General features: G+C 41.6%; 1 protein-coding gene across 1 annotated transcript in view; it reads right to left on the minus strand.

Annotated features, from left to right (window-relative positions):
• Positions 1-492: 492 nt before the first annotated feature.
• Positions 493-25,833, minus strand: part of LOC147014335 (uncharacterized) — a 94,037-nt gene continuing 68,696 nt past the window's right edge. Inside the window, 12 exon segments of the mRNA XM_085852243.1 lie at positions 493-2,307; positions 5,082-5,157; positions 5,519-5,600; positions 5,602-6,591; positions 9,945-10,111; positions 11,456-11,597; positions 19,098-19,210; positions 19,956-20,111; positions 20,303-20,453; positions 22,189-22,308; positions 22,851-22,951; positions 23,308-23,353. Coding sequence (XP_085708369.1) covers positions 5,096-5,157; positions 5,519-5,600; positions 5,602-6,591; positions 9,945-10,111; positions 11,456-11,597; positions 19,098-19,210; positions 19,956-20,111; positions 20,303-20,453; positions 22,189-22,308; positions 22,851-22,951; positions 23,308-23,353 — 2,130 coding nt within the window. The 3' untranslated portion in view covers positions 493-2,307; positions 5,082-5,095.

A 25,833-nucleotide genomic window follows, 5' to 3' on the forward strand; every position in this document is an offset into this window, starting at 1 on the left:
GATCTCAAAGAACAAGTTCAACAGCGAAATCACGCATTCAAGTGCACTTATTTCCTAAAATGTAACGCACACGAGTGCAAAGTCAACCAACCCAGTTTGAAGCCAAATTGGCAACACCTTAAATGCAAGTTAAAAAAAGAAGAAGTTTTAGCAACTTGAACTGTCCTTTAACTTAATGGTTTGTGAGGTTAATCAAATCATCCAACATTGAATGCAGTGAGAAAAGAACAGCAAACCCACCTCCAAGAAACCCCAAGGGTGGCATCGTCACACTGCCGTGGAAGGAAGGTTAAAATGGGCTGTTCATGTATCCGCTGGGGAGGAAGGTGAACGATATAAAGGGGGTAGGGGACAGGGGAGTGGAGGGGGGGTAGGGGACAGGGGAGTGGGGGGTCATACAGGATCACTGTTTCAGGGTGGATGTACAACAGGAACCGGTGGGCTCCCGGGAATTACTCCGGAGAAGATCCGAATGACAACCAGACGCAGCAATTGCCAAGCCTCAATTTCCATTTTATTTGTACACCAAAGACCCACAAAATGTTGCTTCAGCAATGAAAATGCAAATGTAAAATGGACACGCGACAACATTGACAAGGACCAAGAAAGTTGAAAGAGGGTTTTGGCATCCACCAATTACGCTTTGAAGAAAAGATTTTTCAGGAGCCGTGTAAAAAGGAGAGCTTGTCTAATTAGATTAATCAGCACGTCACCATTAGCATCAGTGGAGGTCAACACTGATGGGCACAGCCCAATTAATCAATTCAAAACCTGCAAGAAACAAACAAAAAAATTGGCATCCTAAAAGGCAAAAAAAAAAAAAGAAAAGAAAAAGAATCCCATATGAGATGGACATTAGGGGCGGCAAAGCAGCAAGTATCGAGGAAGGAATCGCACGGAGAAGAGAGTATTACCTCGTACTATTGGAAAATGATGAAAAAGGAGAATAAACAGACCGTCACCAAAGACCACAAAAGGTATCAATATCTAAATGTGACCATATCACAAAGCCATACAATCGCCTTTTGTGATCTACACAAAGGGAATGACCTGTTGATATTTTAAATGATGCGACAGGAAGGCTGGAGGGAACTCGAGTGCACTTTTTATACATTTCCTAATTTAAACCCCGCCAGCCCCCACCTCCCACAACCCACCCCCCACACCAAATTCCTTCTCAAACGACCATTCCCTTATTTTTATTTTATTTTAAATATATTTTGTAAAGCACAAAACCCTTCCTCGCTCAGGTAGACTCACAAAGTGGTCCAGCGTTCCCAGAACTTCTTAAGCACATGCCTTTAAAAGCAGCATAATCCAGCTACGTCTATGTACACATGTCACAAAGGGGGTAAAATACCCAAAAATATAAATATTTAACCATGCTGTACAAGGCCGCTGCACACACTTCCATTTTGAACAACCTCCTCTACAATCATCTCGTGACATCATCTAGTTTTAAGATGGAGAAAGTAAAAATATCACATACAGTACATCATTTGGAATTTAATCTGGGATGTTGAGAGTTGCACGCAAGCAATTCCTGGGACAGCACCGTAAAAGGGTGACAAGAAAAAAAGCAGAGCAAAAACAAATTACAGGGCAAGAGACCAATAAACGACAACAGGTGGAAAGTTTTCCGTGTGAAAGGGAGTCTGCAGTTCGACTGCGTTTCAAAATTGCAAATCTCATTGCGGGTCATACTTCAGTCGACGAAGACCAATTTGAGGCATCTTGTACGGAATTTGGTATGACGCCTTGGCAAATCTCAGGTATACCAATGCTCAGAGAACCTTTGACCCCAGAAAACAAAACCTGGTTCTGATAACTCATGGTAACACCAAATTGGAGGCCTTATCCATGAATCATTTGTCCAGAAACACTGCGCCAAGTCTTCACATCCACGAACAGCTACGGGCGTGCAGTCTCGGTGAACGAGATTTGTGCAAACGACAAAATTAAATCATAACCTTGTGAACCCCCTATGCCTCCCCTTCCACCTTCCCCTTCACCCAAACAGACCAAGAAGACTTTTGACATGGTTTTGGAACACATCCCAAAGACCGTGTACACCGGCAATGGCAAGCTCACTCAAAAGCTCATTGGTGTTGGTCTTGCTGACAGAATCAATGCAAGCAACATGGCCACTCATTTCACCGAGGGGTCCGAATCTCCAAAAGCTTATCAAAAAATGAAAGGCTGGATGGATGGATTGAAGTATGTCGAAGAGGAAATGCGACGTGCTCAAGCGAATCGTGCAAAATTCCTGAACCACTTGCTGAATGAAGGACCATTTGTAACCTGCAACTGTGGGAACAAGGAAGGTAATTGGGGGAGAGGACAGAGGGCATACACAATCGGGGAGCAATGCTGAGGATAAAGGTCCAAAACCATTATGCCCATGCAAGAGCGACATTTTAAACAACGCCGCCATCTGCAATTTATGAAATGAAATCGTTTTACTTAACCTCTCATTGCATAAACCATTATTTAAAGAAAATGCAGTTGGTTTTCCCCAGGTAATCAAAACTAATAGATGCAAGTGCCAAACATAACTCATGACACACATATACCTTTCTTTTATATCTGAGAAAATAAAAACCGGGGCAATACTCATGGGCACTCACCTGGTAGAATAATGATACTGAAGAGGACGTCAACGTGGCATGGAATCAGCAAAATGTGCCAAAGAACCAGTTATAGCAAATACCTATTTTTGGGGGCAACCACTCCCCTCTCCACCATAAATCCCCTTTGACCCCGATATTTTTAAAAATAGCATGAACAAGCTTCGGTACATCATGGGTGATGAAGGTTGTGGTCAAGTTTCATTTGAATTGTGCGTGTCGTTTCTGAGAAGAAAGCAAATACCTATTTTGGGAGGTAACCCCCATAAGACCCCCTTAGGGCCAGATTTTTTTTTTTAATGTCATGAGCAAACTTTGGTACATACAAGGTGATGAAGGTTGTGGTAAAGTTTCATCGAAATCTTGTGTGTCATTTCAGAGAAGAAGTTGCAAGTATTTGTGGACGGATGGTCAGACAGACAGACAGACAGACTAACGGACTGATGATGCAGCATCCCATTACACTGGAACAGCGTTTCAGGTGAGCTTAAAACTAGGACACTTCGGACAGCGTGACATCGACAGATGTGCCTCCACTCATATTACATCATTATAATATTTGTACCAAGTTTGATTTAAATCCCAGAATCCAGATTCAAAATATTAAATAGTTCTGGCTGCCAGACCATGCGTCCGAACAGGTTGAGATTTCAAACATATTCCCCATGAATACCAGATCATAACTGTGATGTTTCACGTCGATTGATGAAGCGTTTCAAGAGAAATAATTTTTTTTAAAGATTGTTGTTCAATCCAATATGGTTGCCAGACCATGTGACCAATTAATTACTCGTGAACACCCTGGTATCCACAAATGATGGGGAACATGTGGGTGAAGTTTCCCCTTGATCTATCAAGCCATTCTGGAGAAGATTTTTAAGGTTTATTCTTCAAAAACTCATGGCTGCCAAACCATGTGACCTCTGATGTCATAGGTGCAGAACTTTTTGTTCCTCATGGATCAGCGATCATACCTGTAAAGTTTCATCTCAATCTGCTTACTGTTTGAGAATAAATTTTTTTGAAGGTTTTTATATTAAAAAAAAAAAAATATATATATATATATATATATATATATATATATATATATATATATATATATATATCTGTCCAATGAACCACTTGACCAATGATGTCATCAATTTTTTTTCAACAATTTAACCCTAGATGACCTTCAAAAATTTTCACTGATCGGATAAAGCGTTTGACGTATGCAATTATGACGTCATAACGAAGCCACCTATGACATCATCAAAAAAAATCACTTATTTCCCATGGGGAGTACTTGACATGCCAAGTTTCAATTTTTTCCATGGAGCGGTTTATACAGAGGTCCAATTTTTTTTTTCCTTTTTCTCCAACATGGCTGCCACACCACGTGACCTACGACTTCATAATTATCATTAAAACATTCTATATGAGTAGTTGCACCGATGGTGAACATTTCACGCGGAACGTGAAGCTGTTGCAGAGCGATTGCAAAAAAACAAGCGGTTGCAGAGAAAACAGAAAATTAGCACGGACGGACGGACAACCTGAAAATATGCTTCCGGCGACTTCATCAGCGGAGGTAAAATAAAATAAAACTGAAGTTAACCTTCTACTTCCGTACTTGTAAAATTTTGCCAAATACAACCACACTCAGTGGTGTTGGTGTTGTGGTTAGAGCATCCCAGCTGTTTTTTTTGAGCATCCCATGTTGAACCAAAGTTTTACAAGCTGAGCAGTCTACATATTACATACACAAAATGGTGGAATTTAAACTTCTCATTCCTCTCCCCAACAAAAGTTTCCTCTTCTCTCATCACACACCCAGTCTTCTCTTTCCAAGTTTGCCCAACCAAGATTGTGCTCGGATATATATATATATATATATATATATATATATATATATATATATATATATATATATATATATATATATATATATATATATATATATATATATATATACTCTCTCTCTCTCTCTCTCTCTCTCTCTCTCTCTCTCTCTCTCTCTCTCTCTCTCTCTCTCTCTCTCTCTCTCTCTCTCTCTCTCTCTCTCTCTCTCTCTCTCTCTCTCTAAAACTGGCTTGTAAGACATCCCATGAACTCAAACCTGTGACCCATTAGCAAATATTTTTAGTGATGCATTAACTATTAGACAGCTCTGCTTTATGTTATGTTGAAAACGGATGCAAGTGTGAATGATTTAGCATCTGACTTTGCATTAAAAAGATACTGCACATCCAGTCATTTATGACCAACTGCTTTTGATGGCCGCAGATAGTGTCAAATTTAATCAGTTCCATGTTGCTGCAAGATGCAAAGGCGAACAAAACAAGCCTTGAACGGCCAAAAACTGTGGAATTATTGTGCTGCCAGACAGATAATTAATCTTATGTGACCAACCCCGACTCTCCTATGGAAAAGTATCAAAAAACATTTTTTGGTGTATATTAGAATGGTGCTTACCTCTACTGGGAGTTTCATACGGCTGAATGTTCTGCAGTTGCCTGCAAATGTTGCTCTGGTGGAAGTACCTCAGCACCTATGAAAAACAGGTGATTTTGGTCGGGAAGTTCCGCATTAAAAAATTAACCCAAACACCCAATTTTCACTCATGCACTTCTTTGGAGTTCCCTTAGTATGCATGCAAAGTTTCAGACTGATAAGTTTCATGGTTTTGGAGTTATGGAGGACAGACGCACACGCACGCGCACGCACACACACGCACACTTTTTGTGGGGTGGGGGTGGCTGGAGGTGGAAGGGAGAGGAAACATGCATACACAAAACTGCATAGATCTCACATGCCTGCTCTTACTTGCCCCGACCGGCCAGCTTTCTAACGACAATTATACAAGCCAATAACCGTGTTCAACAATGCAAACCCTTCTGAAGAACTCTTACCACCTCCACACCAAGATGCTTTTGTAGCGGTAGCACACGCATCATGGTGGTTTTGTTGGCTTCCCTCAGGAAGATGGTTGGTCCCTGATTCCATTACGGACCACGAGGGATGTTGGGAATGATGCCACGTCCAGCCTCGGTTGAAGTGAATCACTCGTTATTTCCAAGATGTTCTGCATTGCTGCCATCTCAGTGGGCGATTCCGTGGACGACTTTATCATTGAGAGCGATGCCTGGCTGCCGTCGAAGGTTCGGCCGACCATCTGAGGTTTCTCTTTGGATAGTCTCACTGGAGGCACATGTACCAAACCAACGACCACTGAATTTTCAGGTTGAGGTGCTGAGTCAAACACATCATCTGAACCGTAATCCAAATGAAGTCCTTGGCTCGCATGTCCAGCGGGTGCTACCACATGAGAAACAGAAACAGACTCTTCGACGTGACGTACATGCCTCGTTTCATCACTCATTTTCACCATACAGGAGGGCACGGGGTGCGCTTCCACATTGCCTTGAGGTACTCCCCAAACATCCCTTCGGGAACTCCTTGGCTCCTCTGAAATGGTAACACGAAAGCGACTCGGACGCCGGCATGGTGGAGGAGCACAAGGGGGTGCTCGAGAGAGTGTAGGTCCTATAGAAACAGACCTGGAATTAGCGTTTTCTCTTGCAGCAGCACTAGCAGTGTCCAGTAACCTGTTCTTTGTGGTCTCCCCAGGACCATCTTCCACGTCATCATCAGAGTCGGTGGTAGAAGTGTCAGAATTGTTATCAACGCGTGGTTTGGACTCATTTTCATCAGCCACCTTTAATTCCGCTTCAATTTCGACAACAGATGCTGGGCCAGACACCACAAGTCGTGAAACAGATTCCTCAGTTTTGTCATGAATCTGGAAGGAGTTCTGTGAAATTGGATGGCATCTTGGAGAGATTGGCTCTGAGCCCGAAGAGATTAGATCCTGGCCTGAAGGTACTGCACTTTCCATGGCAGCTTTGGCCTGCTCACGGTTCTTTCGACAGCATTCCTGGATCTCCGTTTGAAGATCCTTCTGGGTTTCCAGGAAACTCTTCACCTGCAGTGTGAGACAGAGTAGTTAGAAATATATATGTATGTATATGTGTGTGTGTGTGTGTATATATATATATATATATATATATATATATATATATATATATATATATATATATATATATATATATATATATATATATATATATTTACCTCTGTACCATTCTATTGGAGCATTTTGCAATGTGTTGATACAAAGATTTGTACTTATTAGGTAGACACAACTTATAATTCTGAAAGAGAGCAGACAAGCAGAAATAGGAAGGGAAAAGTAAAGGGGCAAAGGGGGAACACGCACCAGATTACAGAGCAAACTTGAAAGTGAGCATGAGCATGGATCTGAATCTGAGAAGAAAAAAAGAAAATTCAAGATAGATTTATGAAAAACTTCCAGGGGTACCCAGTGCTGAAGGCACAGAGGGACCCACAATTTTTTTTGTGGTGGTGTAAAGCACTTTCCTACACCCACGAAGGAATGGTGTCAGGGATTATTTAATATTACACCTTTCACGTAGCTACAAAGGCTTAGGCACTATACAGCAATTTAAAAGTGGCCCGTCACAGTCAATTGTCCAACTCACAATCCCGTAAGGTGTAAGATTAGCGGAAACCCCGTGGAATTGCACTAATCAAGTGTCAAGTGACCATGAAACCCGAAACCAAGAGATCACAAAATCAACTCTGCACATGGAGAAGTGTACTGTTCGGTGCATGGTGATTACAAAGTCCCGTTACCACCATCCCTTCCCCCGAGTCATCTAACCTGGTATGTTTCGTATATATATATATACAGTCGTGGCCAAAAATATTGGCACCCTTGAACTTTTTTCCAAATAATGCACCATTTCTTCCAGAAAATTGTTGAAATTTAAAAAAAAAATCTTTTGGTATCCGCATCTATCATTCTTTGGTTTGCAGTGGGACAAAACAAAAAAAGCTGAAAATAATTACTAAATCTTACCTTATTCCACACACAAATCCTAAAATTGCGCGGACAATATTATTGGCACCTATTAGAAGTTAGAAATAATTAGATTTCAAGCAGGTGATTCTCCTTTACTTTGGAATTGAACTCACCTGTGGTGAGTTGCAGGTGCCTGCAATATAAAAATTACTCATGCAACCAGTTTAAATGGAGAAAAGGAATCATTCCGCTGTTTTGTGTCACTTTGTGTACCGCAATGAGCATGGAGACATGAAAGAAAACAGGCTGAGCAACAATGAGCAATTCTTCCACATATATAAGACTCTCTCAAGAGCAGGCCTGAGCTGCTCTTATGGTTGGCAGAATGTGCCCCGGAAGCAGTGGGGGGAGAGAGTGGCACATGTATATGTGGAAGAATTGCGTTGCTCAGCCAGTGGGTCACCCAGATAGCTCAGAAGGCAGAGCACTGGTACGGTTTTGACAGAGGACCTGGGTTCGATTCCTGGTCTAGGCCCGTAATTTTTCCATATATATATATATATATATATATATATATATATATATATATATATATATATATATATATATATATAAATAATGGTTCTATTCTGTTAGTTTCTCATGATATTAAAACATCCCCTGTGGTGTTTAATTGCAGACGTGGATGTCCCCCCCCCCCAAAAAAAATTTTCAATAAATTATTTTTTGCCCAACAGACTCCATGGCACTCACTGATGAACCTCTGAAAGTTTGACGAGGATCCGTGAGCTATCTCTGAGAAAAATGGTGACAGACAGACAAACGGCTCTCTTATAGTAATAAATAATCGAACCATCCACATGGTTGTGGAGTACAATAAGGGATACCTCAATTGCTTCAAGGGTGTCTCAATTTGATGTGCCACCACAATTTCATACAAAAGGAGAACACTCGCCATCCGGACATGGCATTAGCTCCAGCTAGTAACCACCACAGGCTCCATGAAACAACTGCAATCTTTCCTGTTTGGCGATTTGTTTCAGTCTCTTGTGTTCTTGATAAAAACAATACGAGAGCGAAGTCTATAGCATGCCATTGCAAATCCTCACATCTCCCAACAAAAGCAAAAATGCTCCAAGATGGCAAAATGTTACACTGGGAATGCCCCAATATCAAATATTTAGTTTCAAAAAGATTCTGTTTTGACTGCTGTGTCCAATATATGTAAAGTCTCCACACCATGAGACATGAACCAAAATCCTTACATATTTCATGCATGCCCCCCCCCCCACCCCAATGTTGATTGCATATATGAGGTTTCATTTTTTTTGTTTAACGTTTTTAAATGTAACCTTTTGACCCCCACCCCAGGCCAAAAATGATACTGCTCTTGCACCTTCTTGCCATGTGGTGATCATAACTACCATGTTTGGTGAATTTCTGCACAACTGTTTAGATGATAGCATGACAGACAGATAGACAAAGAGCCGATGACCTAATCCCCACCCCCCTTTTTTTTTTAAAAGTGTGAGGATAATAATGCAGAGTACTCAAAGTTGTGGAGCACAAGAAGCAGCTTGCTATTCAATGAAAGCAAAGATGCCAACTGCTTTTCAAGTGTTTTTCAGTCACAGCGCCAGCACACATGCCGATTTATCTTAAGGATTGAGACCAATTTCTCGAATCAAAAATATTAAACAAGGCAGAGCCTCGCTGGGATATACAGATTACATTAGATCAGAGAATGATCTACATTAAAGTATATCTGCATGTGTACGAGAGATGGGTACTGCCGAACTGTTTTGTATTGCAATGTACTGTACAGTACTGTGATACGTACTACGATATACTGCAATCATTAATTCTGATGAAAATTCGTTTGAACTTGTTCCTACATCCTTTGACCGCGTATGTCAACTTGAAGGGTTTTCCTCATAGTTTCTCTCCCGCTTTGCGAATGCACTGCGAATGTGACAGGGAAAGTGTATGGTGTTGACGGATACGTCGACATATTTGTTGTCCCTTTGGCGAATTTGATAAAGGCATTACAATGGCGACAAACTGCAATGTTCTGTTGAATTTTCGTTATCGCTTTTGTGTTGCTTTACAATTCCAAACTACTGCAACACATTCGCCTTTCCTCACACATTTTCCAACTTCATCGCCGTCCACCGCCTTGCCCATTGCCATTGTTATTACACATGCCTGTCAGGTATATGATGTCAAGTTCTGGCAATGCATTCAAGCACGGCTAACATAAACAAAATGAAAACGTTCCGATTTTAAAAATCCGGCGGAAATAAAAACAAAATGCATGAAAGGGGTGTTGGAATTACAAGGATGTTAAAATAAGGTGGGAGGAGATGGCGACATACACAATACATAAGGGACTTCCCTTCCCAGCTGAACTTAATGCAGCACATTTATCACATCGATTGTAGTTCGTCGCTCACCGCCTCCTTCTTTGGCTCTTTGTCAAGGTCAAGACGTGTAAGTGAGTGGTTCACTTTGAGAGCATGTGCAAGGGCCATGAGCCCTGCCGTCTTCACTTCATTTTCCCTTAGATCCACACGCAGAATGCGTGGACTCTCTGCAATAAACTCTGCCACGGCCACCGCACCTGGTTCAACAGTGGATGTGCAACAGTCATGGGAGGTTACAGAAATATTCAGTGGTGTATCGAATGAGAACAATGTACCAGTTATTTCATATGATATAATTTGGTAGATGGGTACCCTTTTGCAAACCTGATTCCAGACAGAATCAATTCCACTGCCTATGCTGGAGCTGTAAACCTCAGAATAAAATATTACGTGGTCTGACCAATCCCTGGACCTCTCATCACACGGCAAGTCCGAGTTAAAGCTGATAATGGTAGCAACACGACGGTGATTACACTGGGACTTTTCAAGACGATGCCAGTGTTGCCATCCATTTCGCCGGTATAGTGTCTCGCCGGTTTGAGGAACATTGCGTGGATTTCACACGTATGTTTTGACTATTTAGTCTCCAAATATCCAACTTATTGAGCACTTTTGGAAAGGGTCCATTGCATCAAGTTCAAATCAGCTGAAGTTGTCCCAAGTATTAAATGAATTATGTATTTTTAGCTGATCTGGAATTTACATTCCAGATAAGTTATTGTCATCGCACACCGTCTGTCTCCTTTTTCAACTTCTCCGGCCAAACCGCTGGGCCAATCTGGCTGAAATTTGGCAGCAACGTTCCTCTCCTGACTGGTAACAGGGATTGCACACCTCGTTCTGGTCACATGACGAAGGAGGTCAAAATGGCCAACACAATCAATTTCTTCAAAAATCTTCTTCTCCAGACTCACCAGTCAGAATATTACCAAATTTGGGTTACAGCATTAGGCCAGTGTAGGGATGTTAAGTTGTGGAAGCCATGTTGATCATGTGACCGTAAGAAGTGTGTCAAAATGGTGGACACACAAATTCCTTCCAAAATCTTATTCTCACGATTCACCGGTCAAAATGCTACCAAATTTGAGTTACAACATTAGGCCAGGGTAGTGATGTTAAATTGCTAAAGTAATGCCGATCACGTGACCGGAAATGTGTCAAAATGTCCGACATTCAATTTTTGGGAAAAAAAGAAAAATATTGCATAAATTACTTCAAAAATCTTCTTTTCCAGGCCCACCAGTCAGAATGCAACCAAATTTAGGTTACAACATGAGGCCAGGCGAGGGATGTAAATTAAATTGTGGAAGGAATTAAATAAACATGACCGGATGTGTGTCAAAATGGCAGACTTAGTAAATGTTTGGGAAAATCACAAATTCCTTCAAAAACCTTCCTCTCTAGACCCATCAGTCAAAATGCTACCAAATCTGGTTTCCAACATTAGGCCAGGGCCCAGATAAGCTACAGGTCCAGTGGTCCTATTTTTATTTTCTAGTATCAAATGGATAATGGAAGAAATTGTAGCAAATGGACAATACCTTCACAGGCAATCTTGGTGGCAGCTAGGCCGAGTCGGAGCAATGAACGGTTGGACAGTAGACCTTCCTTGAGGTGCAGCATCCCCTCGTTTCCCACAGAGTTGTGACCAAGGTTCAATGTCTCCAGGCTGGTTGTGCAGGGCTACAAAGGGCAGACCAAAAGTGCAGCAAAATACAACAAAAATGTCACAGTCTTTTGCAGGGGGGAAACCAAACTATCCAAATTTTTTGCAATGCTCGATTCAAAGCTTAAAAGTTTAGCATATGAAAAAGTACAGAGTGGCCACAAAGTCCATATGCACGCAGTTAGAATTTGCTTAGAATTTATCTGCATACTTCCTTTCATTCTCCACACAAATTTGAATTTTTCTCCATGTTCTTCTGGACATCTTCTTCCATTTGAGGGTTGGAGGTCATAAAAGCAGCCCCTGACAGCTGTTTTGAGGTCTTCAACTGTTGTAAGGTGGAGATGAGAAATTTCCTCTTTCACAATGCCCCAAAGCGAGTTGTCAGATGTTGTTAAGTCCGGACTTCGAGAAGGCCACACCATTGCAGATCAACGTCCAATCCATCGTCCACTGAATTAGTCATCAAGATATTCTCCAGCTGTGAGAGCATCATGTGCTAGTGCCCCTTCTTGTTGCAGGATAGCTGAAGATAGCAAATTCTTAGCAGGATAGTTTAAGATATCAGCTGTCGCACTTCTTGACAGTTGAACCGACACCTGTCTACCTTGCAGAACCTACAACTGTCCGACTCAGTCCTGCCATTTTCTTCAAGCCATTCATGTAGTGCCCCTACTTCAATTTTTTCTTTAATTTTCTTAAAGCTATTTGGGCATTCATAATGATTCGTGCTCCATCCCAATTGAACTGACCTCTTCTTATCCACTGCAATGAGCCTTCTTTGTATTTGCCCATTGTGTCCAACTTTTTTTTTTTTTAAACATCTTTCTGGTCTTTTGCCGTTCTCCCAGTTGTCGGTGTACATGTTGATATTTCGCTTGATATTTTGTTTTGTTTTTACAATTATTGGGGCTGTATTCATTACTGTTTCAGTTTTATGCACGTCATCTTCCATTTGTCTTTGGAAAAAATTTTCTGGATGGATTAGGGATACCTTTTCTGGCCTGCTGTTTCGTGTTTGTGTAAACAAATTGGATTCTGTTGTCTGTTGAACTTTTCATGTACTCAGCCAATCCTACCATTGTCATTCTGTGCATTTTTTTGAGTTCCATCATGCTGCTACACCCTTCTCGTCGGGGCAAGTACCTTCTCAGGATGCACTGATTTTTTTGTGGAACATTTTGTGGATGGTGAGGAGTTTCCTTGTTTGTTATTGAGCTTGTTGATTTCCACTTGTGACCAGTTTATTATTCCACAGCTGTATTGGAACACTGGTGCTACCAGTTGGTTAATGGTTTTTATTTTGTTTCTCAGGGTGAGATACATTTTAAGGATCAACCTCATTCTTTGCAGGTACTGTCGTGGCCAAAAATATTGGCACCCTTGCACTTTTTTCAAAGAATGCACCATTTCTTCCAGAAAATTGTTGAGATTAAAAATCTTTTAGTCTCCACATATGTATTTCTTTGGTTTGCAGTGGAACAAAACAAAAAAAAGCTGAAAAAATTAATAAATACTAGCTTATTCCACACAAAAATCCTAAAATGGCCCGGACAATATTATTGGCACATTTTAGAAGTTGTTAGAAATAGTTAGATTTAAAGCAGGTGATTCTCCTTTACTTTGGAATTGAACTCACCTGTGGTGAATTGCAGGTGCTTGCAATATAAAAGTCACTCATTCAACCAGTTTGAATATAGAAAAGGAGTCATTCTGCAGTTTTGTGTCACTGTGTGTCACAATGAGCATGGAGAAAAGAAAGAAAACCAGAGAATTGTCTGAGGAGGTCAGACACAAAATTGTAACCAAGCATGGACAATCTCAAGGCTACAAGTCCATCTCCAGAGATCTTGTTGCTCCTGTGTCCACCATACGTAATGTTCTCAGGAAGTTTAAGGCCCATGGCACTGCAGTCAAGCTCCCTGGACGTGGCTGCAAGAGAAACTTGACCAAGATTGCAGCGAAGGATTGTTTGAATGGTGGAGAAAGCACCTCGATCAACTGCCAAACAGATTCAAGCTGACCTTCAGACACAAGGTACAACAGTTTCAACTCACACCATCTGTCACCAACTCAATGAAAGGGGATTCTATAGAAGGAGACCCAGAAGGACCCCACTGCTGAGAAACATGAGAAAACCCAACTGGAGTTTGCCAAAACACATTGGAAGAAGCCAAAATCCTTCTGGGAGAATGTCCTGTGGACAGATGAGACCAAATTAGGGCTTTCTGGAAAAGCACATCATCTCTATGTTTGTAGAAAACAAAATGAAGCCTTCAAAGAAAAGAACACCTTCCCCACAGTCAAACATGGAGAAGGTTCAGTGATGTTTTGAGGTTGCTGTGCTGTCTCCTGCACTGGGTGCCTTGAATGTGTGCATGGCATCATGAAATCAGTAGATTCCCAAGGCATTTTGGAGCGTAATGTTCAACCCAGTGTCAGAAAGCTGGGTCTCTGTTGAAGATAATGGGTCTTGCAGCAGGACAATGGAACAAGGAACAAGGAAATCCAATACAGGTGGAGGCCATTCAGCCCATCATGCCTTCGTGAACACACCAACCCATCTCCACAAAATCCAAGGAAAATGCAAAAAAGATGTTTTTAATTAATGAAATTTTTTAAATGTGCATTTTTTTGTTTTGTGTTTTGTTATTTTTTGTAGTTTTTTTGTTATTTTATTTTTTCCTTTTCTTCCCCTCAGAGAGGGGGCATGGACTTGGTTAAAAACACATCAACCACACAACCCCCCTTAACAAGACCTCCACCAACAGCACTCCGTACACAATCACCCACCCATCAATACTCAAACTACCGAAAAGTCTTAACATCCCCATACCCCTCTATCTCCATAACTTCCAGGTACCTATCTAATTCTAATTTAAACTTATCTACTTTTTCTGCTGCCACTACCTTTCCAGAGAGACCATTCCATGTATTAACTACTCTCTGAGTGAAAGTCCCCCGTCTTCACTCTCTTCTTCTTTACTCACATGCTATGGCCCCTGGTCCTATCACTATCTACTCTGTAAAATAATTCATCAGCACTTATTTTATCTATACCTTTCATTATCTGAAACATCTCTATCATATCTCCTTGTAACCGCCTCCTTTCTCGTGAATAAAGCCCTGTCTCCTTCAGCTGCTCCTCATAGCTGAGTCTAGCTTGGACCGGAATCAATCTAGTAGCCCTACGCTGAATCCTCTTTATGTCCATCTGGAACTATGGTGACCAAAACCGTGCACAATATTCTAGATGTGGCCCTCACTAAATTCCTGTACAATGTTAACACCACCTCTTTTGATTTATAATTGATCCGCCTCCGAATACAACCTAAAACCCGATTTGCTTTCCCTATAGCTGCCTAGCACTGTGCTGACTGCTTACCTCCCATATGTATTACCACCCCCAGATCCTTCTCCCATGCGACATATTCCAAAATTACCCCTTGCATCCTGTAATCTCTATTTTCTTTGTTCTTTCCCATCCCCAACACCTTACACTTGCTCAGGTTAAATTCCATCTGCCAGTCTTTTGCCCAATCTATACAAGTATCAATACTTTCCTGAATCTGAGCATCACCCCCTCTGCTATCCACATTACCTCCAAATGACCCGAAACACACTTCAAAAAGCACCCAGGAATGGTTCAAGACAAAACGCTGGACTGTTCTGAAGTGGCCAGCAATGCATCCAGATCTAAAGCCCATTGAACACCTGTGGGGACATCTGAAAACAGCAGTTGGGAGAAGGCACCCTTCAAATCTGGGAGAACTGGAGCAGTTTGCACAAGAAGAGAGGGCCAAACTACCAGTAGAGAGGTGTAGGAAGCTCATTCGTGGCTCGAGGAAGTGCTTGACTGCAGTTATTTTGTCCAATTCCTGTGCTACCAAATATTGTTGCGGGCTGGGGTTCGGTGGCGAGAAACGACCACGAGGTGGAGCAATCGAGTCGTTTCAACCGAACATCCCGGAATTTAGGTCGTGACTCTCGGATAAGTCCGAAAGGTCAAGGGTCCCTTAGCAGACCGTGGTCGCCAATACTTTGACGGCATGGGGTAGGGTTAACTGCCTAATTTCAATATACCTAAGTACCCACGTCGTCCAACTACAGGGGAAAACCACACCCTCGACCGACTTTGTCCGAACCGAGTCGCTATAACCGACTCGGATCCGGCGTAACCGAGCGGAAGCTACCAAAGCCGCGCCGGACCAAATAAACAATTTACGGCACGAATGGCCTTCCTACTTCTCAATACGCACCATGCTAGGCCAATGAAAGAAAGCACAGAAAACGAGCTGGTACATTTAACAGGGGTTCATTTATAAGGGAGGGGGGACACAAAGAGCAGAATTAAACCGACTCGAAGCAATTCAGGTATGTACAAGTCACTTAAACAATTCTACTTAACAGACTGGACACACACACACACACACACACACACACACACACACACACACACACACACACACACACACACACACACACACACACACACACACACACACACACGAGAACTGGGCCGGCCGGCCTTTATTGAGGCCTCCAGCTCAGAAGGAAAGGCGAGCCAAAGGCCAGGGTCTGGCGTGCACCTGTCCGCCTCGTGCGGTGTACGACGATCTGGTCGCATGGCGGGACTCGAACCCACAGCTTTCACACAGCGCCAAGCACCAGGAACCATGCTCTCCAACCGGCCACGCACCAATCAACCAACACCAAGGAGATCAGAGACGACGATGACCCAGGATCAGACGAACCAGCCAGCACCAAGACCCGCGACCCCCAAGACGACCAACCTCCCCAGCCTGGCGTTCCTATATATCTTTCTTGTCCAGGGTGAGAAAAATCGCCATCTGAGGCGATCTCCACCCTCATTGGCCGGGGTGTCGCGGGAAAGTCGTTCTCTGTGGCCATCTCAACCCTCATTGTCCGGGGTGTCATGGGAAAGTTGCCCTCTGTGCGTGATTGGACAAGTCGTGGAGTCGGAGCTGAGGTGATGAAAATCTCCGCCCATGTACGTGGTCGAACGCACGTGGGCAATGGTTTCGGTGTGCGAAGTGAAGTTAAGGAGATTTGTTGTAAAAAACCAACTATAAAGAAACTTCGCAGCGCACACATGTAATTCCCATTAGACACAGGTAGGGGACCCTAACTATAAACACATACTTATTGAGATAACTAAACTTGGGGACTGCTGTCTGTCTGTGTGCACAAGGCTTCTAAATTCGTAACAATATTAAGTCGAGGGTGTCAATAATTTTATCAATGTCATTTCTTTTTATTTTCTGATTTAAAAGGATATATTCAGTTCTGAATCAAAAACAAAAGTTCTGTAATATTAACAGTGAAAGAAAGAATTGTGAAGACAAAATACTTTCGTAAATTTGAACTTATTTTTCGATAAAATTGTGAATTAATTGAAAAAAAACGTGCAAGGGTGCCAATATTTTTGGCCACAACTTTCAAGAAATGTTTGGTTCACGTTCCTGAGGTTTCTGTTTCTTTGTAAATAAACATTTAAAGTTGCATCACTCTTTTTGAAACACCCTGTAATTTTACATTACAGATAGTGTGCCTTTACAAGGCCAATACACTTTAAATGCCATGTTGCAGTTGTAGGAGTGCGGGGAAGTGTCAATAGTTGCAAAGCATGCATGACGATTCGTGACGTTTAAGGTGTACTAGTAACTAGACAACCTGTGAACCCATTGGGTTCCCGTTGTGACAGTGGTTGATGAAAAAAAAAATCATTTCAAGAAAAATAAAAAGATAGCTCCAGCGAACTATACCGCTGAGGTTGTTTGCATTGATCAAATTATCCCGAAGAGTACTTGACTGAATCGGGAATTGATTTTTTAATAATTTTTTCGTTGCCCGATTTGAACGAAATTTGATACTGCACATCACAGGAGAGTGGTGAGTAAGGCGGCTCTAAAAATGTTTGCGCTATTGTGTACCGTTTTGGCTGTATTTCGGGAACATACATACAAGATGAGATATTTAGTAATATATAGATAGATTCCGCAAGAAATGCCGCATCAGCTGTAAGCAAATAGGACCTTTTTGTAGTTATCGTTTCCTTTTGCCAACCCCCACCCCAACTGCTATCCACTCCCTTGACTCCTCGTGGCATTTCCACTGATGGTGGTGTGCACAATTACAATTTTGGAAGGGATTCAACCCTTTTTCCGGTTTAAGAAAGAAGGGAGAAGAAGGATAGTCTTTGGCTTTCTGTGAAAAACAATCCTTGCTTGATGACATGAGCAGTCTCAGCATGTGTTGTGAGAGGACTTGACTTCTGTGAACTCCGTAGAAGAAAAGGTGTGCATCGTATGAAGGACTCGACCGTACCATAAAACCAAATCGAGGAAAACGAAGCGAGCTGTGGTGTTCTGAAAGGAAAGAGAAGAAGGCGTATTATACTTGGCTGTGGAAAACGATCCTTGCTTCGTGGTGTGAGCAACCTCAAACGTGCTGATGTGTAAGGGACTCGACCTCTGTGAACCCCATGAAGAATACTGTGTGCATGAAGGAGGTGGAAGAAAGGAAAAGGGTGTCTTCTGAGAAAGAAATAAATTGCGGAGCAAGATGACTGGGCCCTTCCTCTTTTTTTTTCCTGCCCAGTGCTGCTCACACCAGAGTGGAAGAAACCATCCTTCAAACAGGCCTGAATCCCATTCCCTTCCTTATCTCCCATTTTATTTGGATTCCTTGCATATGTTACTTTTTTGATTTGCTTCACTTTCCTCACCCTGGGTTATATCGAGGGTCCATGTGTGTGATATTGTCTCCACCTTTCATATCAATTGTATGGACTGTGTTGAACTTAATTAAGTCCATCATTATTAATTAAATAATTGAGTCTGTCATTATACCTATATGATTTGCATCTTGTATCGTTTTGCCTTCTGTACCCCATCCCTTGAAACAAGTAAATTGATTGTATTACATTGTTTTTGACTTTGTGACATTGTTCCATGGGGCTGTGTTGTAAAAACCATTTAGAATAGCAAACACGTGACGTTTACACACGCGTTTTGGAAACGGTGTTCAAGTCGCAAGCCCTATTCCTTGTGCTCAACCTTTAGGTCAAGTTTCCAAAAACTGTTCAGCTAGCTTGCGGGCCTTGGCCCGGCGGTCTGGGAGTAGGACAAAGGGGTCGCTAGGGTCACTGATTCACCCTGAAGCACTCATAGTCGGGAGTGAAGTTTGGGACCCAGGTTCGAATCCCATCACCTGTAACAGTATCAACAGTATACAGGATTTCAATCTGGCATCACAGTATCAACAGCAAAGAGCTCAGAATGGAACATCAAAAAGGTTAACCGAAAGGAAACCAGTTTATCGAAGATTACTAACCAAGTACTTCAGAACATCGACCAAATGTCAAATATACAACTAATTAAGGTTTACAGCTCACTCATAGTATGACAGCAAATACTTTACTTGTACCCATTTGGCTGCCTCATGTTGTAACGAGGTTTTGCACCATTTCAATGACTGTATAGATGTTACCATACCAGGACCCCAGCAAGATAGCCCATTCCAACATGCGTCAGCTGGTTGTTCCACAGCACCAGAGTCACAAGGCCAGCATGTTGCTCCTTCAGACCCTCAGCCACATGCGCTAGTCCTGAACAAGCAGGATACCAAAAGACGATGAAACAGAAAAACTGCTCTTGAGATTCAAACACATTTCATGAAGAAAAAAAAAAAAAAAAACGTACAGTAATATCACACAATTCTGGATGTGGTTGCAGAACAAACCCCTTCACTGCTTTTGGAGAAACCCAACCATTATGTGCAGAAGGCCAGAATAGTGCATGATATAATGTACAGCATGGATTAAGTTGACCAACATAGTTATAAAGAAGAAATTATGCTCATAATACATGCTCAATAAATTACATGAGTGAATAACCCGTCATTATGGACGGGTCAATTACCCAAGAATTACGGATGGATAAATTTGCCGAGGATTGTCTTTTAACCATCGCTCGTGATACCCCTTGTCAACAGAAGCGGCGCTACCCGATACATATTTACAGAGAGAAAATTGGGGTGCTCCCCCCCCCCACCCTGAACGATTAATTATTTTTAATCTCTAACCTCCCCCCCAACCCCCCACCTCCCCCTCCCCGACTCCACTGCTGGGCACACCCAAAGTACAACCACCAGATTTCAAATCATTCCATCCAGTGGTTCAGGAGTGCACAGAAGTAAAGCAAACACACAGGCACAGAAAGACACTTCTCAAATTTCAAGTTATACTATGATTCATTTATTATACTGTCTAATGTTTTTCAGGGCAGTAAAGGGGTTAAAATAAGGTGAGTGTCAGTGCGAGAGAAAGACAAGACATTGCTGCAGAAACACACCGATGTCTGCTAGGTTGTTGTTGCGAAGATCGAGCGTTTCCAGCATGGTGTTGAACTTCAGCAAGTTCCCCAGTTGTAGGGCGTCCTGTCCGGAGGAAAGCTTGTTCTCGGCCAAATACAACTCCCTCACTGCCATGTTCATCTTGAGTGCAGACACTACAGACGAATACCAGCCCACCGGCGAAACGAGCAACGGTAAAATTATCTCTCCACTTTGGTGGATTTTTAGGTGGCTAAGGATTATTTAAACATCAAAACATCTCCCAAGCATCCAGTCTTTTTGACATGAAACTCCAAATCACAATCAAACCCTTCACAATGGCACATCACCAATGATTATGTGCTACCGAGGAGCAATAACGGACGGCCAGAGAGGTTCGCATTTTCCAAGTGAAGAATGTTGAGGCTCGTGCACATCCGCAAGGCACGTGCGACGAAGGGCAGTGCCTGCTCAGCCAATGGCGCGTTCCGGGCATCCAGTACCTGCAAGCAGCCAGTCTGCACGGACGTGGCAATAACTAGTATCACGAGAGGTCTGCACTTTGGCAAGATATGCGTGTTATTGCTTAAAAAGGTGTGCCTAAAGTTTCAAAGCACAGCAGAAAGTAATCACCGATGCTTTGGTTGTGCACGCCAACATTTCATATTCCTCTGTTCACAGCTAGCCCACTTTGTGCATTCATATTCTTTAGATAACGTCCGATATCATTTATGGTTGTTGTTGTTGTGCAATGCAGATTCAAACCCCCAGTGGAGAATTCAAATTAAAATATTCAATTTTTTTTTTAATCTGTTGTTAAAATATCCCATCCATCCCCTCCTCCTCACATCCTCACATCCCCACAGTCACATCTTCCTCCTTACTCTCCAGCACCAATAATGTTCAAAACAAAAACTATTGGTGCTTTATTGGATATACCTGGACTACTGAAAGGCATTTGATGGTGTCCCTCATCATCACCTGTTATACAAACAGCCAGAAGGGATTGGTGGAGAGTTGTTTAAAGTGGATCAAGTTTTGTATGTCAGACTGTTCACAGAGGGTGGAAGTAAATTCAGTTACATCCAAGTCTACGCCGGCGACGAGTGGTACTCGTATATTGGAGGGGAAACGTTTTACGTCCGGCACTGTTTAGTCTTCAATAATGATCTCCCTGAATGAATAAAGTCAAATTTCAACTTTTCTGTTCCCCCCCCCCCCATGGTGAACGATTAATTTTTTTGAACCCCTAACATGCCCACCCTGGATACACCCTATTAAACTACACAGAGTTGTGGGAAATTATACTGATGCAGCAGCACTCCAGAAGGATGGCAATGCAGCCATGAAGTGGTCAAGGCACTAACAACTTCCCTTTAATGATGATGAATGTAAAGTAATCCACTATGGAAGACGAAACCAGGACTTCCTATACACCATGAGAGATTAAAGTGGTCAGAGAGGAGATGGACCAAAGAATACTCTTCGACCCAAGCTTATCTTTCAGTAACCGAAGAGCTGATGCTGCAAAGAGAGCAAACTCTAAGCTAGTATCACGAGAAGAGCATTCTCACCACTAGACAGGAAGGAACTTGTTCTGCTGTACAAATCAATTGTACATACATCAAAGTAATACTGCACTACAGTCTGCTCCTCCTTATATAAAAGGATGAAGACCATGTTGAGAAAATACAACAAAGGGCAACCAGACTGGTCCCAAAAATCCGTAGACTCAAATACTGGGAACGATTGAAGGTGCTCGGCATACCTACGCTGATTTCTAGATGACAGAGAGCAGACGTGATCCAGATTTTCCAGATCTTCGAGGGCTGGATAATGTAGACTGCATTCCAATATATATATATATATATATATATATATATATATATATATATATATATATATATATATATATATATATATATATATATATATATATATATATATATATAAAATATTCGAGGAGTCATCCAGGACGAGAGGTCATTCACTCAAGCCAAAACAGTTTCATTTTCAAACAATTTCGAGAGTGCTTTTTGTGTAAGGATCAATAACTGGAATTCTCTCTCCAGTTATGAATTTGAGTCGGTCAGGCTAAACCAAATGAAGTCTGTGCTTGAGAATCGCTGCCCTGATCACGCCTCGAAGTATAACCCATGCGTCAAGAGTTGTAGACACTGACGAGGGCCAAATAAGCATCACTTTACGTCGCTACACCCAGTAAATCCAGTGAAATAAAAATATTAAAATCACCTTCTTGATGAGGCTGGCAGCAGCCTGCCAACCTCGCAGACCAATGTGTTTGTTGCAGGAGATATTGAGATGAACTGCAGACTCGTAATACTCTATCATGTCGAACAAAGCAGAAGCTCCCTACACAGACACCACATTCAATTACAAGTCAAGGGGGACACGGAAGAACATGCACTATACACGATAATGAGACTCTTGGGCCATGTATGCAGTGTTAATTAGTCAGGAAAGCCTGTCGTGAGAGAGAAGGATGTTGGATGACATAGTGACAAGATTTTCTTGAGGCATACAAAGGGATACTAATTAAGGTCACAAGGGAGATGGTAGGTTGGTCCTAATCTAGAACCTAACCATGAAAAAACCTTGGAGGTAGGTTATGTGCACACAGGCATCGGCAACTCTTTCAATTCAACCGGATATCGAAATGCTTAACGATATTAAGAAGGCCCTTCTGGAAGAACGCAGTCTCCAAAAAGACGACAGGATCAGAAAAGCAACACAGGGGAGATTAATCCATGCAATAGCAAAGTCATAACAAGCGATGATAAACAAACAGCAGATGCGAAGGAAAGACAAAACTACAGAATTCCCTCCCTCCCAAATTTGAGCAGTTTAACCTTCACCCAGATCATATTTCAGGAGAACAAAAGCATGGTCCTTACATCCTCATCCAGTCCTGTTGATTCAACGTTCACTTCCTTGAACTGCAACCGTTTAAATATTTCTTCCAAGGTCTCACAGCTCTTGTAGTCCAAACGTTCCCCTAGCGATAAATTCCATATTCAAATTTGTGTTACCAGGAAAGAGTGATGGGGAAGAGGGGGTCAGGGAGGGGGGCTGAAGTTTAACCAAGCTGGTATAATAGCACAACAGGCAGAGTACATCAAAACGAGAATATAAACATCACTTATAACCCACAAAGATTTGTGCTCATGCGGTTGTAAAATGGTACACCAAGGCCTGACATACAATAGATGTCTGAGCAATGTCACAATGTCAATGGAGAGGTGGATTAAGTACACTGCCAAGCTCAGAGAGGATATTTATATTTGAAAATTCCACTCCCATCATATTCCAAATGACCATTGGGTTTGCTGTCGAACAGCAAACAAAGCTCACCTTTCAAGTTGAGGCAGGCAGCTCGGTTGCTCAAATCGGTGATTTCCTAACAAAAAAAGGCAAATGGAAACTATGTTAGAACCAAGAAGGCTTGTACTTGGTCATAAACAGCACTTTGTACTTGGAAAAAAGTGTACAAACTCATCCCCACAGACCCAAACGTCCCTTTCTTGAAAAAAAGAAAGGTTTAAATTCAACCAATCAAACTTCTCAAAGTTTGAGAATAAAATTTTTTTTCCAGTTAATGATGATCAAGATGTCCTTGATGCTCAACAACACCATCATAATGGCTAAAAGAGCTCATAATATTAGCTAGCCAACAATGGAAGTTGTAAACAACTTCGAATAATCACCAAAATAATGTAAGGAAAAAGGTAACAATGAATGAAATAAAATTCTGCAAAACAAAACAAAGGAGCATTCCCAAGAAACAAAATGTGGACAAAACGACCCGACTGGCAAGAAGAAAATGGAAACAGCTTTCGTCAAAGAAGCGATTGGCCACCCTCAAGTCAGGTCAGGTATGGGAGGATGTGCCGGAACAGCACGTCGGTTTATTAAGGTGTACAGGAGCACCCTCCTGCACACCTGAATCCCTCCATCTCCCTCCCTATTATGTCAACAAAGCAAAAATAAACCAATGTCACCCGCAGGGTGACCCGTATCTTGCCAAAAGGTGACCACGTGTGACTTCTTTAAGGTCACACTGAGGTGAACAGAGCTGCTATCCACCAGGAGCGACTCCTTGAAGAATATCTGCCTACGAGAGATTCCGATGAGAATCGTTCTACAGAGTAACCATGAAAAATATGCTTTTGCCTCATAACGTCACCAAATGACGTCATAATGTCTCAAGCTTGACATATCTAGAAAGCACTCATCAAGGTGTTCAATTTGAGATACTACACGATATGGTTCCTAAAACTTGAAAATTTGACCTTGGGGTCAAATATGTTTGACCTTAGGCGCTAACCATGAAGGTCAAGGCCAATCGCCACCAACAATTAATCAGCTGAGTGCCAGACCATGAACTATATTCCCATGAAATTTGAAGACGATCCGATCAAAATTACTCAAAAAATAAGGGTTTCGTCGACTCCCTGATTTGCGACAAAGTGACCTTGACTTTGACCTTGACCTTCAAAATTTTGTGCACTGAAAGGGACCTCTATAGGCCTCTGATATGCGAAGTTACAAAAATTTCCAATGATAACTGTGCTCTGCAGAGTGATTTATACGTGATTTCAGACCAAAAAAATAAAAATAAAAGAAATTTAAAAAAACAGATGAAGGTCAAGGCCAATCGCCACCAAAAATTAATCAGCTGAGCGCCAGACCATGAACTATATTCCCATGAAGTTTGAAGACGATCTGATCAAAATTGCTCAAAAAATAAGGGTTTTGTCGACTCCCCTGATTTGCGACAAAGTGACCTTGACTTTTGACATTGACCTTCAAAATTTTGTGCACTGAAAGGGACCTCTATAGGCCTCTGATATGCAAAGTTACAAAAATTTCCAATGATAACTGTGCTCTGCAGAATTTTTTATAAGTGATTACAGACAAACAAACAAACAAACAAACAAAACAACAAAAAAAAAAAAACATACAAGCTGACTAACATATCTTGCAAAAACTTCGTTTTGGCAAGATAAAAATGGGGAAAAATAGTGTTTTGTGTTCAGGAAGGGAAACTGCAGAAATTTGACAGTTGTGGTCAACTGCGACATAAGGGGTTAAGGGATCAAACGTACGAGAGGTGTACGAGCTGAGGGTGTCTTTCAAAAAGGAGGGAATGAAACAAACAGCTCTGTGTCGAGGGAAGCCATGTATGGAAGAGTGAGCACCAAATACTGAAGCAAGCATCAAGGAAACAGCTTTCCATGCGTTCCATCAGGTGATGTTGCTCGGGATGAGAGAAACATCCATCAAAAGGAAATGTCCATTCTTCCATGCCCAAACAGCAACAAACCAGACTTGGTGGCATAATGGTTAGCGCGTCCGCTCTGAGTCTGGGAGGTCGGTGGTTTGAACCCCGGCGGAGTCAAACCAAAGACTAAAAACGGTACATGCTGTTTCCTTGGTTTTTCTGTTTGTCTTTTGTTTTTCTTTTTTCACAGAGCAAGTCAAAATATATATATATATATATATATATATATATATATATATATATATATATATATATATATATATATATATATATATATATATATATTATTTGAGGCCCCGTGCAGAGGAATGATGTAAGCAACATTTTTTAATGATATGATGATAGGCTCGGATGATAGGGTAAGGGTTAAAATATTGCTATATGGCATTAACTCCAAAATGGCCGATGTGTCCCTTACATCACTCCTTCTCGAGGCGCCTCAAATATATATATATATATATATATATATATATATATATATATATATATATATATATATATATATATATATATATATATATATATATATATATATATATATATATATATATATATATACACAGTAAAAACCTCTCAATTGGCGGCCTTTTTAACCG

The sequence above is a fragment of the Eptatretus burgeri genome, chromosome 13 (assembly GCF_056783735.1).
Source record: "Eptatretus burgeri isolate ZD-2024b chromosome 13, Ebu_testis_v1, whole genome shotgun sequence".
In the NCBI taxonomy this organism is placed as follows: Eukaryota; Metazoa; Chordata; class Myxini; order Myxiniformes; family Myxinidae; genus Eptatretus; species Eptatretus burgeri.